The sequence below is a fragment of the Strongyloides ratti genome, assembly GCF_001040885.1.
Source record: "Strongyloides ratti genome assembly S_ratti_ED321, chromosome : 1".
Lineage (NCBI taxonomy): Eukaryota > Metazoa > Nematoda > Chromadorea > Rhabditida > Strongyloididae > Strongyloides > Strongyloides ratti.
In genome coordinates this window covers 10,537,673-10,553,543 of record NC_037307.1, presented here as the reverse complement: position 1 = coordinate 10,553,543, position 15,871 = coordinate 10,537,673, and the positions used below count along the sequence as shown (strand labels likewise).

At 19.9% G+C, this 15,871-nt stretch overlaps 2 protein-coding genes across 2 annotated transcripts; one reads left to right on the top strand and one right to left on the bottom strand.

Moving 5' to 3' along the window:
* Positions 1 to 1,395: 1,395 nt before the first annotated feature.
* On the top strand, positions 1,396 to 4,077 carry SRAE_1000324100 (GH04942p; the record flags this gene model as incomplete). Its single annotated transcript, XM_024650409.1, has 4 exons — positions 1,396 to 1,555; positions 1,620 to 2,441; positions 2,571 to 2,795; positions 2,858 to 4,077. The coding sequence occupies 4 exons, from the start codon at positions 1,396 to 1,398 to the stop codon at positions 4,075 to 4,077; spliced, it is 2,427 nt and encodes an 808-aa protein (XP_024504189.1).
* Positions 4,078 to 4,484: 407 nt separating this feature from the next.
* Positions 4,485 to 5,657, bottom strand: SRAE_1000324000 (Hypothetical protein; the record flags this gene model as incomplete). The annotated part of the gene is made up of 3 exons (XM_024650408.1): positions 4,485 to 4,880; positions 4,943 to 5,451; positions 5,519 to 5,657. The coding sequence occupies 3 exons, from the start codon at positions 5,655 to 5,657 to the stop codon at positions 4,485 to 4,487; spliced, it is 1,044 nt and encodes a 347-aa protein (XP_024504188.1).
* Positions 5,658 to 15,871: the final 10,214 nt, after the last annotated feature.

Sequence of the window (15,871 nt, the reverse complement as noted above, 5' to 3'; positions counted from 1 at the left end):
AGATATTACTTAAAATTTTGCACTTTTAAAGGGTTTTATAAAGTTCTAAATTTATATATATATATACATATTTATATATTTTAAAGATATATATTTTTTATATAATTTGTTTATTTTCTAATTACGAAGTATTTTTACATGATTCTAAATAAAATAATATATATTTTTTTTAATATGAAGTATGACTGTTTTTGAAAAATTAATTAATCGTTTAATATAAGATAACACATAAAGAAATAATTAAACGAAAGAAGATTAGAAAATCAAGTTCATTGTCAAAAATATCATAAAATAATAAATTAAACAAAGTAAAATGTATGAAATAAATAATTTAATTTCTTAAAAATGAATGATATATGTCAAACGCCTTGAAGTTAATTATATTTTCAATAACTTATTTTTATCATAAAAAGGTATAAAATAAAAAAAATAAATAAATAAAACCAATTAGTAGGTTAATAAACCATCATATAATAGCTTTTTTTTTTATAAAAATCCCCTTATTTTGTAATAAGAGTTGTCTATTATAAAAATTGTATGAAACTATTTTTATATATATTATTTTTTTTTAAACAATAATCTAATCTAATAAATACATCATTTTAAAATATTTGTAACTTAAAACTTATCAAATAAAAACTTAAAAAGTGGTTCCATTCACTTACATAATTTTTCCCTAGTATAAAAAGGAAAATGTCATTGAACATGATTTTCAATTTTACTAAAAATTATACTTCTTTTTAGCTTTATTTATGTTTGAATAAACATTGTTATTAATAATAATTTCTATCTATTATTATTATTAATTTTTTATATATATATATATATATTTTACTTTAATATTATTAATTTTTTTTAATATAATACAAATAAATATTTCTAATTTTTAGTAAAAACTTTATATAAATATTTTCTAACTTATTTTTATATTTATTTTTCTGTTTTGTTAACTATTTAAAGAACAATACTTGTCATGTATAAATATTTCATATAAACCTAATTTTTATGACAAAATCTTTCTTTGTATCTACCTATCAAAACACAATAATGTACTGGCATTTAATCCTTTCATTTAACATCCACAATAAAAGTTATTCTCTTTTTTTTTTATTTAAAAACTTGTATTTCTTTTTATAAAAAAACATTTAAAGATACAAATAGCTTTTTGTAGAATTGAAGAGTTAATAATATTTTTGTTTTAAACAAAAAAAATATACGTGATTTCTCTTGGAAATTATATTTTATAAATGGATTTATAGAATATTATCCAATTATATATATTACTATTATGATTAATATTTAATTATTTCTATTTTCAGTTTTTACCAAAAAAAAAATAAAGTTTGCCATTTTATATTTTGTATAATTATACAGTATTATCCTAAAAAATTAATAATGATTAACAGGTATACATTAATAATTTTGGGAATTTCATTATTATGTTGTATTAAATGTCATGTTTCATTAATATATCCTCCATCTAGATATCCTCCATTTGACTTTTTAGATACAAAAAGAACGATAGGAGCATGTGGTGTTGGAAGGAATAATAAACGTAAGATAATAATTAAATAATATAAATTTATTTATAATTTAATAAAAACATTACTTTATTTTAGCAAATTATACAACATTTTTAACTAAAACTAGTTATGACATATATTGGAATATGCCATTAATTCATAAAGGTGGTTTTCGTATAAGTTTAATTGATCAAAAAGGAAATCTTCAGGAAGAATTAACACCATTAAAAGGAAGTTTTTATACAGATCCATCAAATGAAACAATAACATCATACAAAGTTAAATTTAGTAATACATGTCTTAATTGTACAATCGTATTGGAGAAAGAACAAAAAGAATGGGCTGATTCTGGAATATTTCATTCATGTTCTGATGTTCAAATTATTGATATAAATAAAGAAAATGAGGATAATATTAATGATGTTAAATGTTCAGGACATGGAATATTTAATGGTATCTCATGTTCATGTGATGCATTATATACTGGAAGTAGATGTCAATTTAAAAGTTTATGTACAAAAGATAATGATTGTAAAAATGGTGGAAAATGTATATCAATGAAAAATAATCCAACTGAAAAAAATTGTTATTGTAAATTTGGATTTTTTGGTAATAAATGTGAAAAAAAATTTATTCCAACAGCAGCAGATTCAAATTGTTTTAATTATCATTATATTTTAAGTCAAGATAAAATGAGATTTCAAAAATATGGACTTTTTAATACACCTTGTTACAAAAGTTATAAATTAAATGATAATGATATTGTATACTTTAGAGTAATTAATGAAGAAATGGAAATTATTTTAGATTATAAAACAACATCATGGTTATCACTTGGTTGGAGACCCCTTGAATTAGATTCTAGTTGTAGATTGTTTCCCGAAGTTATAGGTACTGATAATCAAAATGAAGGATTTTGTAAGTTTATAGATTAATATTATAAAATTATTTTCATACGCACATAATTATAATTAATAATAACTTTTTTTTTTTATAAATAACAAAGATTAAATTTTAAATTTTTATTAACATGGATTAATTTTTTAGTAAAAAGTGCCCTCGACTCCCCATTACATCCAATGGACTGCAATGACATAATATTTGCTGCAGTTAATAAAGATTATTTAAGGATTGGTGACATGTATTCTAGGGATAGATCTACACCATTACTTGATAATGTCTTAGATGGTGAAGATTCATTATCTGCTGCTTATGGTGCAGAGATTAAGGATATTAACAGAACAGTAATCATGTTTCGTAGAAATATAAGAGGTATTTAAATTAATACTATTTAATAATTTATTTATTTCTCTTTTTTATTATTATTATTTTAGAAATTGAACCAACAGATATGCCATTAGGTCCAGGAAAGATTAATTTTATATGGGCAAAAGGATATGATTTTGAAGAAGATGATAATTCTAATGAAAATGATAAAAAATTTTATGAAAAAGATTCTTTCAAATATCATGGTCCAAAAAATCGTGGAACAGCTACTTTTGAAATGATAAGTAAAGAAAGTATGCCAAACATTGGAAGATTAATCTATATACCTGAATTAAATCAAAGTGTTGTAAAAATTAATCCAAAAGTTGATGACGTATCATTGAAGAATAACGGTGGGGTGGATATAAATAATACTAATAAAGATTTATTAAAAAATAATGATGACGAAGAAAGTAAAACTATTTTAATTAAGAAAACTGACATATTTTCAAAAGATAAAAATATAAAAAATACTTCTTTAAGTAGTAATGAAGATATTTTTGTAAAAAGTAATGACATGCTTAATGTTGACACAAAAAAAGATAAAAAAACTTCTAAGAAGATAACAAATACGTCAGATGAGGAAATTAACAATTTTGATGAGTTAGAAAATGAGTCAAGTGATACTTCTGAAAGTAATGAAAGATCAGAAGTTACACTTAAAAATAATAAAACTAATGACGACAAGGATTTAAAAATTATGACAACAACTAATATTCCGGTATTTAGTAAAAATAAAACACTTTTAATTAAATCCTTGTCAAATGAATCATTAGAGACCTTGGAATCAGAAGAGGATATAAAAAGTAATAACAATAATGAAAAAGAAGCAAAAAATTTGGATACTTCAAGTGAAACAGTTATCATGATTTATTCTAAGAATAATAAAACAAAAAATATAACAAATACAACACCTTCTACTATTCAATTAAATACTAATGATACTGAAAGTAAAATTAATAGTATAAAAGATTATGAAGATAATAATGATACATCCGATGATACATCATTAACATTAGATGAAAATGAAATAAATTCTAAAAAAGCTACAACTGTAACAACAAAGAAAATTATAGATAATAATATTGATAATAAAAATTCTGTTTGGTTAAATTCTGATAACAATTCTCCATCATCAGGTGAATCATTTCCAGTGGTCGATGATGCTTCAAACATTAAAAATATAGACTATGGTGATGTTTCTTCTTCCTCATTACAATATAGTATGTATACTTTGATATATTTAACATTTTTATTTTACTTATTATTTTTTACCATACCATATTAAATTTTTTTCATATATTTCTCATAAAAATAAAATTATAAAATATTTTTTCAAAGTTTAATAACGAGAATATAACATTAATATTATTAATTCATTTTATACAATTTAATTATTTTAAATGAAAATAAATATTGAAGAAAATTAAAATACTTTATTCACTATCTTGAAAAATTATATATACCATAATTTTTTTTGTAAGAGTAAAAAAAAATATGAATTAAATGTATCACAAATATTTTTTTTATTATTTTTTTTATCTTAAAATTAAACATTTTTTTTTCTATCTCCAGCTAAGAATAATAGGACAACATTAATTTGAACTATACCATCAAATACAAAAATATAATACTGCTTCATTAATCAGAAAGTAATATGTTTTTTATTGTTAAAGTTATTTAAAGATATTCTATTTAATACAAAGTACCACATGATCGATGTGGTTCCATATTTAATGCTTGGAAAGCATCATTAATATCATTAAAACGTTCTCTTCTGAGGTATCCAATTTGAACCATTGTCTGAAATTTTCTACCTGCCTCTCGACCACAGATATCGATTACAGAACTTCTAAGACATTTACCTAATTGAATAAACATACGGCATTTTGATCCTTCTAATGTTGAGATTGTCTTCATTGTTGATGTTAATAAAATTTCTATTTCACGTTTTATTTTAATACGTTCATCTAATTCATTTGACTTCTCAAGAATACTATTATATCTATCAATTTCAGTAATTGTTGTTGCAAACAAATTTAATATTTTATGATCAACATCATATTTTGTCATATTATATATTTTCAATGACTATAAAAAAATATTTATTATTAGTAAAAATATTCTTATTTTATTAGAAAAAAAAAACTTACTGTTACACATTGTCTACCATATTCTTTTGCATTCATTCCAATACAATGATAATCAGTCAAATCATCCCCATTATTTGGACATTCCTCATCAAGCATCAATTTAGCAAAACCACCACTATTTCTAATAACATCTATCTTCTCTGATGTTATATGTTTATTACTATTAAAGAAACTATCAACACATTGAAAGTCAATTTCATTTATTAAACATTGTCGTTGAAGTATTTTTTTCATTCCTTCAATAGGTGTTGTCAAGAAACTAATAGTTGCATCATCTAAACTCATAAGATCTAATGTCTTAGAGTGACGATAATGACTCTCTGAAGATGGATGATCATCAATTTCAGAGGTAGCAACAGATTTCAAAAATTTAATATACTCCTCATCATAACCAATCTTCTGACTATACTCATGACATTTATTAAAAAATTGACTTATAACATTTGATTCCTCCTCTGAATTAGGAGCAATATTTTTTTGTTTAACAAAATTTTCCAAAGAAAATCGTTCTTGAATAAGATGAGAAAAAAAAATAATTTTAAAATATTATAATAATTAATATTTACAAAAACTTACGACTACTACCAAGATTTCTGGCACTTTCTATCAATTCGATAGGTGCATTTGGATAAACAAAATTGGTTCCATTTAAAAGTGGTGTACAAAAAAGAATAATAAAGAATAAATTTTTAGTGAATATGACAAAAGAAATCATTCTGGTTAAAAAAAAATATTAAATTAAATAATTAAAATATTATTATTATTATTTTTAAGAAAAATAAAAGGGAAATAAAAACATTAAAGCGTTTCAAATAACTATCATTTTTTTCTTAAATATAATATTCTAGTTTCGTTATCAATAAAAAATAAGTTTGTTATTACTAGTAATGTTTTTTTTTTATCAAAACTATTTAGTCATAAAAGAAAATGTTTTAGCTAAGAATAATTTTTGATCATCAAAGTTGACTGAAAGTCTTGAAACTATGGAATAAAATAAACATAAATGTAAAAAAAATTAATATAAAAATATTAAATACATTTTTATCGTGTTTATAATAGAGTAAGACATATTTTATAATTAAAACATACTTATAGAAATATGGAATATGATATCATGTGAATAAAGTTAATGATACCTTGAAAATAATTATAAAGGGAGAAATTAATAAAGATTGGTCTTTTTTAAAATCATGTTATTAGATGGTAAACCAAGAAAAGAGACATTATTTTATTAATGTAAATATTAATTTTAAAAAGCTATATAATGAAAATAATTTTATTTTATAAGGTGTCTATTAATATAAAGCTTGAAATTAAAACATCATGATAACATTATAACTTTTACTAAATATTTTAACCATCTTTAAAATACATATATACATATATATATATATATACTTATAAGACAAAATTTCTAAAAAATGTAATAATAAAAATCACATTAAAAAATTAAAATGTCGTACTGTAACTAATCTTTAGAATTAAAAAGAAAAATTAAATAATAAAAAAAGATTAAAAAGTATTAAAATTTTCCAATAATATAAACTATATTTATTATCAGTTAATGTCTAAACAATACTACAAAAATGTGATCATTACCTTAATAGCGTGGGTTGAAATTTAACATAATGTATTTTATCGTGACTAAAAAGGTAAAAAACAATATCAAAAAAAAATATATATTATATAATATATGATTATATTGGAGGAATTTTAAGATAAATATCATGTCTACCATCCATAACAAGGAATAATCGTCTTTTTTTTTTATTTTCAATACAATAGAATAGAAAATAAAATTTATTAGTTGTTATTGTGAAAAAATATATATTAAAATCATATTGGCTAATGAAAAAAATATACAATAATTTTGAAAAGACAATAATTAAATAATAAATGAAAAGTCAAAAGTTAAAAAAAAGAAATTTTTTTTATTTAAATATAATTTCTTTCTATATTTAGATAGAAATATTTTAATTATATATTTTATTTAACAATAAGAGAAATAAAAAATTAGACAATTTTAATAAGCTTCTGTTCTTTGTAATATGATTTTTTTAAATATACCTGTGATTTTTCATTATAATAATTATTTTTTAATAAAAAAAATTATTTTTTTTCATTTAAAAATAATAATAATAATCAGAAGGATAATAGATATTATTATTATCTAACATTAATTTTAGATTAGAAAAGCGTTAAAAAATTTAATGAAACTATTTTTAATACACTATTTAAATATTATATTAGAATGATTAAGATGTTTAAATAACATCAAAATTAGTTAATATAACTTTTATCAACTGACCAGTAGTACTATATTAAAAAGATAATAAGTTGACGCAATTTTTTATTGGTAATTTAATTCGTAATTTTATACGCATCCATCTTAGTATCATAAATTTAGTTGATAATTGATGTCAGGTGTATGTTTATTTAGAGAAAAAAAAAAGAAAAAAGTTATTAATAGAAACATTATTATAACATTTTAATAGAAATATGAAAAATTTTATTTTTACATAAATATTTTTGCTACCATATATATAAATAAAAAATTTGGCCTTCACTATACAAGTACAATTCTAAGAATTTTTTTTACATTTATTTATATATAATAAATTTCTAATAATAAAAATTACCATCCATGAGGAGGATAAAAAAAAAAACAACATTTTTATTTTTAGAAAAAATTTTTTATAGATAAAGTATTATTTTATTTCTATACATCTTTTTTATAGTTTTTAATTAAAACTTTTTTTTTATTCTCTTTTTTTAAAAAAAAAAAAAGATTGTATGTGTTAAAAAATTACGTAGAAAAAAAATAATTACATGTTTTTGGTTTAACCTTAAAAAAATTATTTTTGTCAAGGTTTTTTTTACAACAGTAGCTTAAGGATATTTTAATAATAAAAAAAATGAAAACGAATTAATAACTTTATTTTTTTTTATATATACATATAAAATATTTGATACTAAAATATTTAATTACTGTTGTTAAAAATAATTCATATATATATATATAAATAAAAGTTATAATTATAATTTTTTACAAAATTCAAAAGCAAAAGTTGCTAAAGAATACTTTTTCTTGATAAACAGAAAAAAAAATATAATTTATGGATAAAATAATTAAAAATAAAATGATATCAATGTAAAATTATTATTAGGTTTGTTATTCAAATTATTTTTAAAAAAAATTATTTTAAAGATAAATATTCATGAAATAAAGTATAATTTTTTTTTTTTAAAAAGCATTTTGAGTAGTTGTTTATTAATCCGTTAGCATTTAATTATCATATAATAATTCTAGCAAAGGTAATCTACATATATAATTATTTTACTCCATTATCTAAAAAAAAAAACTTTTTAACATAATTATTTGAACTCTTTTAAATTTTTGATAAACAAAGTTTTTATAAAAATTAAAAAACGTTTTTATTTTAATGTGAATACTCATCTCTTTATACATATTATTATTAAAAGAACAATTTGTGGTAATAATATATTTAATGTAATTAAGATAGAAATAATGATGTTTAAATTATATTTATCTTTATTATACCAATACAAATCAAACATTTCGGCAAAATTATTGTTTGAAAAAAAAAGTACTTATTTTTTTATGGCGTTGTAAATTCATAAATTCAAAGATAATTTATTTTTTAGTATTGTATTTAAAAAAAAGAAAATTATTATCTTTATTAAGAAAACAAATATCTTGATGCAATATTATCCCTCGTTAAATTTCATTAATCATTTACATACTACTAATAATTTCTAGAAAATTAACAACTTTTATTTTACTTTTTACATCAAAAACTCTTCATCCATTAGTTACAAACTTTCTATATATTATAATAATATATTTGTAATGAACAAAAATTGGAAAAAAATATATACTGACTGAAGATTAGTTGATAATTAGAATGTGTCAAATAACATCTTAGATGTATCAATTTATTATCATTAACACAAAGCTTATTAACATTGCTTATATAAAGAAAATAGAAATATATGTGATCTTTTAAATGTTTTGATATTAGGAACATTAGTTATTCATTAATAAAGCTTTACTAATGAGTAAGATTTTGAAATGATTGAAGGAACATTATTTTCTAATTGAAATTCCTATATATATTTTAAAATAAAAATGATAAATTGTTTCCTCACATTATATATTACTTTTCCATAATTTTTAATTACCAATATTATTTTAAAAATTTGGTATTATATTCATCGAGGTAATTAAAAGAATCAAATTTCGGTGATACTTTCCATATGTAATATTTTTCCAAATCACTTGATCTTTTCTTGACATAAGCACTACAACATCTAACACAACCAATTTCTGTTGAATGTTTACATCTTCCACAATCACAAGAATAAATTGTCAAAATGAATAAAAGTATTAGAAAAATTAATAATCGTAATGAATTGTTAAAAAAGTACATACTATTAAAAGTTATAGAAATAAATAAATCTAGATTATAATCTTTTTTCAGATTATAAAAATCCTTTATTTAACAGCTATCTTTTATAGATGCATGTTTATGAAATAAAATGCGATAAGGAACTCAATTTCCTTAATTTACCAGTGAAAATTATCAAATTACTATAGTTATGGTATTGTAATGGATATTTTAAAGAAAATCAAAAACTTATTAAAATAAATATTGTGCCAATTTATATAATAATACCACCAAAATAATGCCATATTATCCGACTTATCATAAGATTTTAGATTCTCAATGAAATAATGTCTTAAAATCCCATCCCACGCACCTTATCACTATATTTTTTCTTTTCTTATCATTTTTGAATCAAAAAAAATAATAGTAATATAATAAAAAAACTAAAATTAGAAATTTTAATTTATATTATTAAAATAATTTATTACATCTATTTCACCTAACTTGTTTACGAAAATTTATCAATAATCCATGGATATGTTGTAATAAGAAGATCACCCATAGATTATTATCTAACAAAACATTGAGCTAATATATGAAAGTGTGAGTTTATATGGATATGAATATTTATTAAAATTAATATAAGAAAATCTTAAAATTAATGATAAAATAAAAATCTTTTGATGTTGATTAAAGGTATTGGAAGTAAAGAAGATATAAAAAAATTTGCATTATATTAGTATGAAGAAAATTATTATTACCTTAAATTAACTTTTATTAAAAAAAATTTTTTTTTTTTTTTTGATTTTTTCTATAATTTTCATTTTATATTTTTTTTTATTATTATAAAAATAGTTACTTCTATTTCTTTTTTTTTTTCATATATAAAAATTATATTTTTAATATAAAGATTATTAATATAAATTATTGGAAAATTTATAAAATTTCAATTAAGATAATTATTATATATTTTATATAAACAATTTAATATAGGTTCAAATAGATCCCCTTTTGATAACATGAGTCTAATTACTAAAAATTATTATCTGCCTTAGGGTAACGGCATTTTAAGATTAAGTAGGAGAGTTCTATCAACTGGTGATGTCAAGTAACAAACCATTCATTTAATCTTGTCTTGTCATATTCCATCAAATTTATCTATTTAATCAATTAAGATGATGTAAAAATCTTTAGAAAAGGCAACTTTTCACATCTGCTTATTTGTTATTTAATTTACATTTTGTTTTTATCACTATTACTAGTCCTATAATTAAAATAGTTATAGCCTCCCTTATATAAAAGTGGTTTTGATTAACAATTCAAAAATTCATTACCAAATTAGTTTGTTCTCTCCTCTCTACCAATAAAAATATATATATTATATATATATATATTTTTTTTTTCCTCCTAGTTAACACATTATTTGTCTAAAATTGAAAAATGTTTTTAAAAATGTTTCTTTATATCATTTTCTCATATATATAATAATAATAATAATAATAATTTAATATGATTTAAACTTATTAATGAGGTAGTACTTCACAATACATAACCCCAACTTGATTGCTATTTCTCATTTTATATTTATTAAAATTATATATATATATATATTTTTTTTTGTTGATACTTTCTTATATATTATAAATATAAAAATAATTTTCCATTATTGAAAGTTTGTATTATTTTAATAAATATCAAAAATATATGGTCTCATAATTACTTTTTGCCCAAGGTATCCTTTACATTTTATACTATATATATAAGACAAAATATTTGAGATATGTCGGAAAGTTGTATCTACAATTTTATTTTCTACCAAAAGCATAATCATTATCATTATCATCCATATAGAGTATGTAGGCCCATGCCATCACCTTTTGTCAATATTAATCTGAATAATAATAGTTCCTCTATCAAATATTTACTCTTACATTTATTATAAGGACATTTATTTTGCTGATGAGTATCAATTTTCATTACATCTACCTCATTGATAATTATTTATAGGTAACCATTTGAATTACCTAATCAAATTTCATTATAAAAATATTTTATGAGATCCATATCTATGACAAAAATTATTTATATACTTTTAATAGTATACATTTTATTTATATTTTTTTTTTTTTTTATAAAAAAGAAAACATTAATTTTTTGGTAAAGAAAAAAGAAAAAGTTAATATCTATAAAATTAGGAAAAAAGCTTTTTTTTTTCTTTTTTGAAAAATTATATAGTAATATATATACATATATATATATATATTGTTATAGAGAGATAATAATTTTTTTGGTAGTTTAATACATATATTATATCTTAACATATTTCCGGATACCATTTACTGGAGATATATAAAAGTTTAAAATAAATCTTTCAAACTAGAGGAAAATCTTAATTATACAGATTACTGGTAGAAAATTAACTTAAGCATCAATCTACCCTATTGGACCTATTATTTAAGAAACTTCTTAACTAGCAATTAGTTTAACAAAGCTATCTAAAAAAGAAAATGAAATAAATGAGGAATAAAGTAATTGGTAGATTAAAGAATTGCTTTTGTTATAAAAAAAAATTTATTTTTTATTATCTATATCTAATATATTAATTTTTCAATGATTTTATGATATCAATTTTATTTTCATTATGTTATTATTATTTCTTACCTTATTATTTTCTGTTTCCCGAAAGTATTACTAATACATAAAATACGTAAGATAAAAATAAACTGTTTATAATAAATATATATTTAGATGAGTATATATATGAATTCATTTTTTTTTTCATTACCTAAACTTTTATTTGATCAACAATTTTTTATTAAAACTTATGTCATAATCATAGTCATATAAGATATAATCGTCAATTTAACGAAATATTAGTTTAAATCTTCTTATTACCATTTTACATTTCAAGATAAAACATTTTATTTTTTTTTTTTTATTCATTTGCTATTTTATTTTATCATTAATTTTGTAATATTTTAGTTATTCTCTTCTTAAAATGTTATTATAAGCTATTTATTGTTTGATATAAATATTTTAACATAATTTAATGTAATGTTACTGATTGTTAAAAAGTCATCAACATGAAAAGGCAATTTAAAAATAAAGTTAAACAATTCATTAGCTCTTCAACTTAGTTTAGTTGTTAAAATTTTAAATTTAACTTATTCTGCCCTTTTTTGTTTACTTATCCTTATTACACAGATAAGTTATTTCTTTTTTAATAAAACTTTCTAAGTTAATAAATTTATTAGGTTATTGAATGGATGTTATCATTTAATTTCATAGACATTTATTAGGAGGAGGAGAAAATTTAATAATAAGTCCCATTACTGTCAATTATGGATATTTGTATAAAAAAAAAAAATTTAACTCTTCCATATTTTTATAAAACATCCAAATGATTATCATTCTCTTCCTATTTCCTAAAAATGGTTTAATTGAAAATAGCATATATCTATTTAATTTCAATCCCCCTATCAGCAATCCTTCTAAAACTTCATTAATTAGTAAAGTTCCGGAAGCAGTATTGATGTGGTGTTTATAGTTAAAAAATAAATAACGAATAATTTAAATTAAACAATCGTATGGATATCTATATGTATATATAGAATATATCTAACTCAATATGTCTTTTTATAGTAAACGGCAAACATCAATCACATAAATAGAAGTTTCCTTTTTACTAGTTTAATTTTTTCTAATTAAACATTCAAACCATCAATGACTGGAAGAAAAAGTTTGCCAATGAAATAAAGTTTATTGCTACCAAGGCACTTGTTGAAAAGGATAATTGAGAAAAGAATTGTTAATTAGATAATGATTATTAAGATTTTAATTGCCTAAATTTTATATTTGTTTATTTTGTATAGAAGAAAGCTTTAGCTAATTATTTTTATTGTAATTCAATTAACCAATTAATAGAGTATAGATACTACTCTATCATCTCCCAAATATTCTCTTCTCTTTTTCTATATCAATTAAATTTTAACAAAATTTAAAACATTTTAGCATATTTTGTTATAACATTACATATTTGGAACTACTATCCTCCTTATCTATATCTTTATTATCTTTTATACATATTACTATTAACTATAAGACAACAGTAATCATTAAATAAAAGTTAGTTAAAAAGGCAAACTAACCTATTTAGTTTTTGTTTGGATTGTTAAATATATGAAGTAATATAGTAAGCTTATTTAAATAAAGTTCCTTAATGAGATGACTGCTTAAAGGAGTTTTCTGGTTATCCTTATCAGAGAGATATTTATAAATTTTTTAAAAACTTTTATAATATAATCAAGAATAAAGAGAGAAAAACATATTATTATTTTTTTCCTTTTTTTTTTTTTATTATAAAATCAAAACAATAAATTATCATTTCTTTTTCATATAGGAAACGTAATTATTCAATATATTTTTTTACCTTATTAAAATTTTTATTTATTTTATACATAAATATTCATATAATTTCATTACTGTAACCTATGGTTAATTTTTAACATCTCCATAAATCTTTTTTTTTTTTTTTTCTCTTTTATCTAAATCTTTTTTTTTTTATTCTTTTTCATTTCCTGTCTCCTCATTAATCACTTCTTCACTTCCTAATTTTCATATTCCTATATTAAAAGTAATTTCATTAGCTTAGTGCTTTTCATTAGCCTCGTGTTTTCTTGATTAAGGTTGTCAAAAATTTTTATAAATATTTAGAATATAAAAATTAAATTAAGTTTGATGATTTTATTAAAGAGTTTATAAATAAGTTATTTTAAAAAGTTGTTATAATTTATGAATTTTGTAGAAATGGGTGATAAAATGACAATTATTCAAAGAGAGTGGATTAAAGAAATAATAAGTTATTTTTAAAATCTTCTTTCTTATATATTATTTTGTTTAATTTCAAGATATATACTTATCCATAGGGAAAATTTATATGATCTTATTTTTATTTGAAAAAATATATCATAAAAATAGCTTTTATTATTTTATTACCTATATTAACATGAGATTATTAAAAATGGTACCCAATAATAAGATATGCACTACCACTCAACCATGATTAGTAATAGTTAATAACAAACCATGATTAATGAAATTTTTTACTAATAATATTAATCAAATTTCATAAATGTGTAAAAAGGCAAACTAAACACATTTTATTATTATTTTTTTATATTATTATTTGTTAATTTCTTTAATGTAATGCTCAAGTTACTTTTGAGTAATTTGATAAATTTTATATGAGACATATCATTATATACTAATAAACTTTATATATTTGTTAATAATGTGAAAGTAAAAAAAAAAAAAAAGAAATGATAAATATTTTGATCACATTCATATTTTAAAACTAATAAAATTTATTCACTAAAATTTTCTTTTCATCATTAACTATTATTATTTCATCCATCTCCAAATTTTTTATCCAATTTCCTTCAATCAACTAATCTTCATTTCTAATAATCCTTACGGTAATAATCTTTTCCATTATTATCATTATAGAAACAGACAAACTTATCACTTTAAGATGATGTTGGCAATAACTTAACTAAATTTTATACTCAAACTTCCGACAGGACCCGTCCCAATATGATTATTTAATCATAAATATTATTAAGCATTAAAACGCTTAAAACACAATTTATTACGCCTTTCAATACTCATTTCCGATTCTTTTTACTATATACTTTTCTTTAAATATTATTATGGTAATAAGTAAAGCTTCATTGAGTGTAATTATTTTATAGATTATTTACTAGCACAGTTATAAGAATATTTTCACATATTTCTCTACCCCTTTACTGTAGGAGGAAGAATGTTTTTTTTTTTTTTTTAAGATGCTTCGTGTTAACTTATTAACATTGTTATTACAGGCACCAATGATAATTAGATGAGAATGGTAGTTAAGTAATATACACATGTGGTAAATAACTTAACACCAAAGGGCGCCATTCTTTGATCTTAATGGTATTATTAGATCCTCTTTAAAATTAAAATATATTAACAAAGCATTTTTATTAACTTTTCAAACCCTCTATTTCAATTAATTTCCATAATTCTAATCAAGTCTCTAATTTCTCCCTTCTAATTTAATTCTTCTATTTAATATCTTATCTTCCTAACCATCCAAAACTTTTGTAGTTAAGAGGATAACAAGTTAGACTTCTAAATCAGCTAACTAAGTTTAGCTAAATTAGCTTTATCATTACTAATTGCCATGCCAATGTATTAGCATTGAAACTGTAGAATGATTATGTGATATAGCTAACTTGTTTAATTGGAAATTAGAATGATTTTCAAATTTTAACATTTTACAAATTTTATTTTATTCCCCCCAACAAATTTTCTATTTATATTTTGTTTTTTTTTTTCTTCATAATAAATATGATGCTTATATATAATATATATATAAATATAGATATATATTTTTATATATATAAATTTTTTTTTTATTAAATTTTTTTTTATTATAAAATTTTTTTTTAGTGTATATAAATTATTTAACTTACAAATAGGA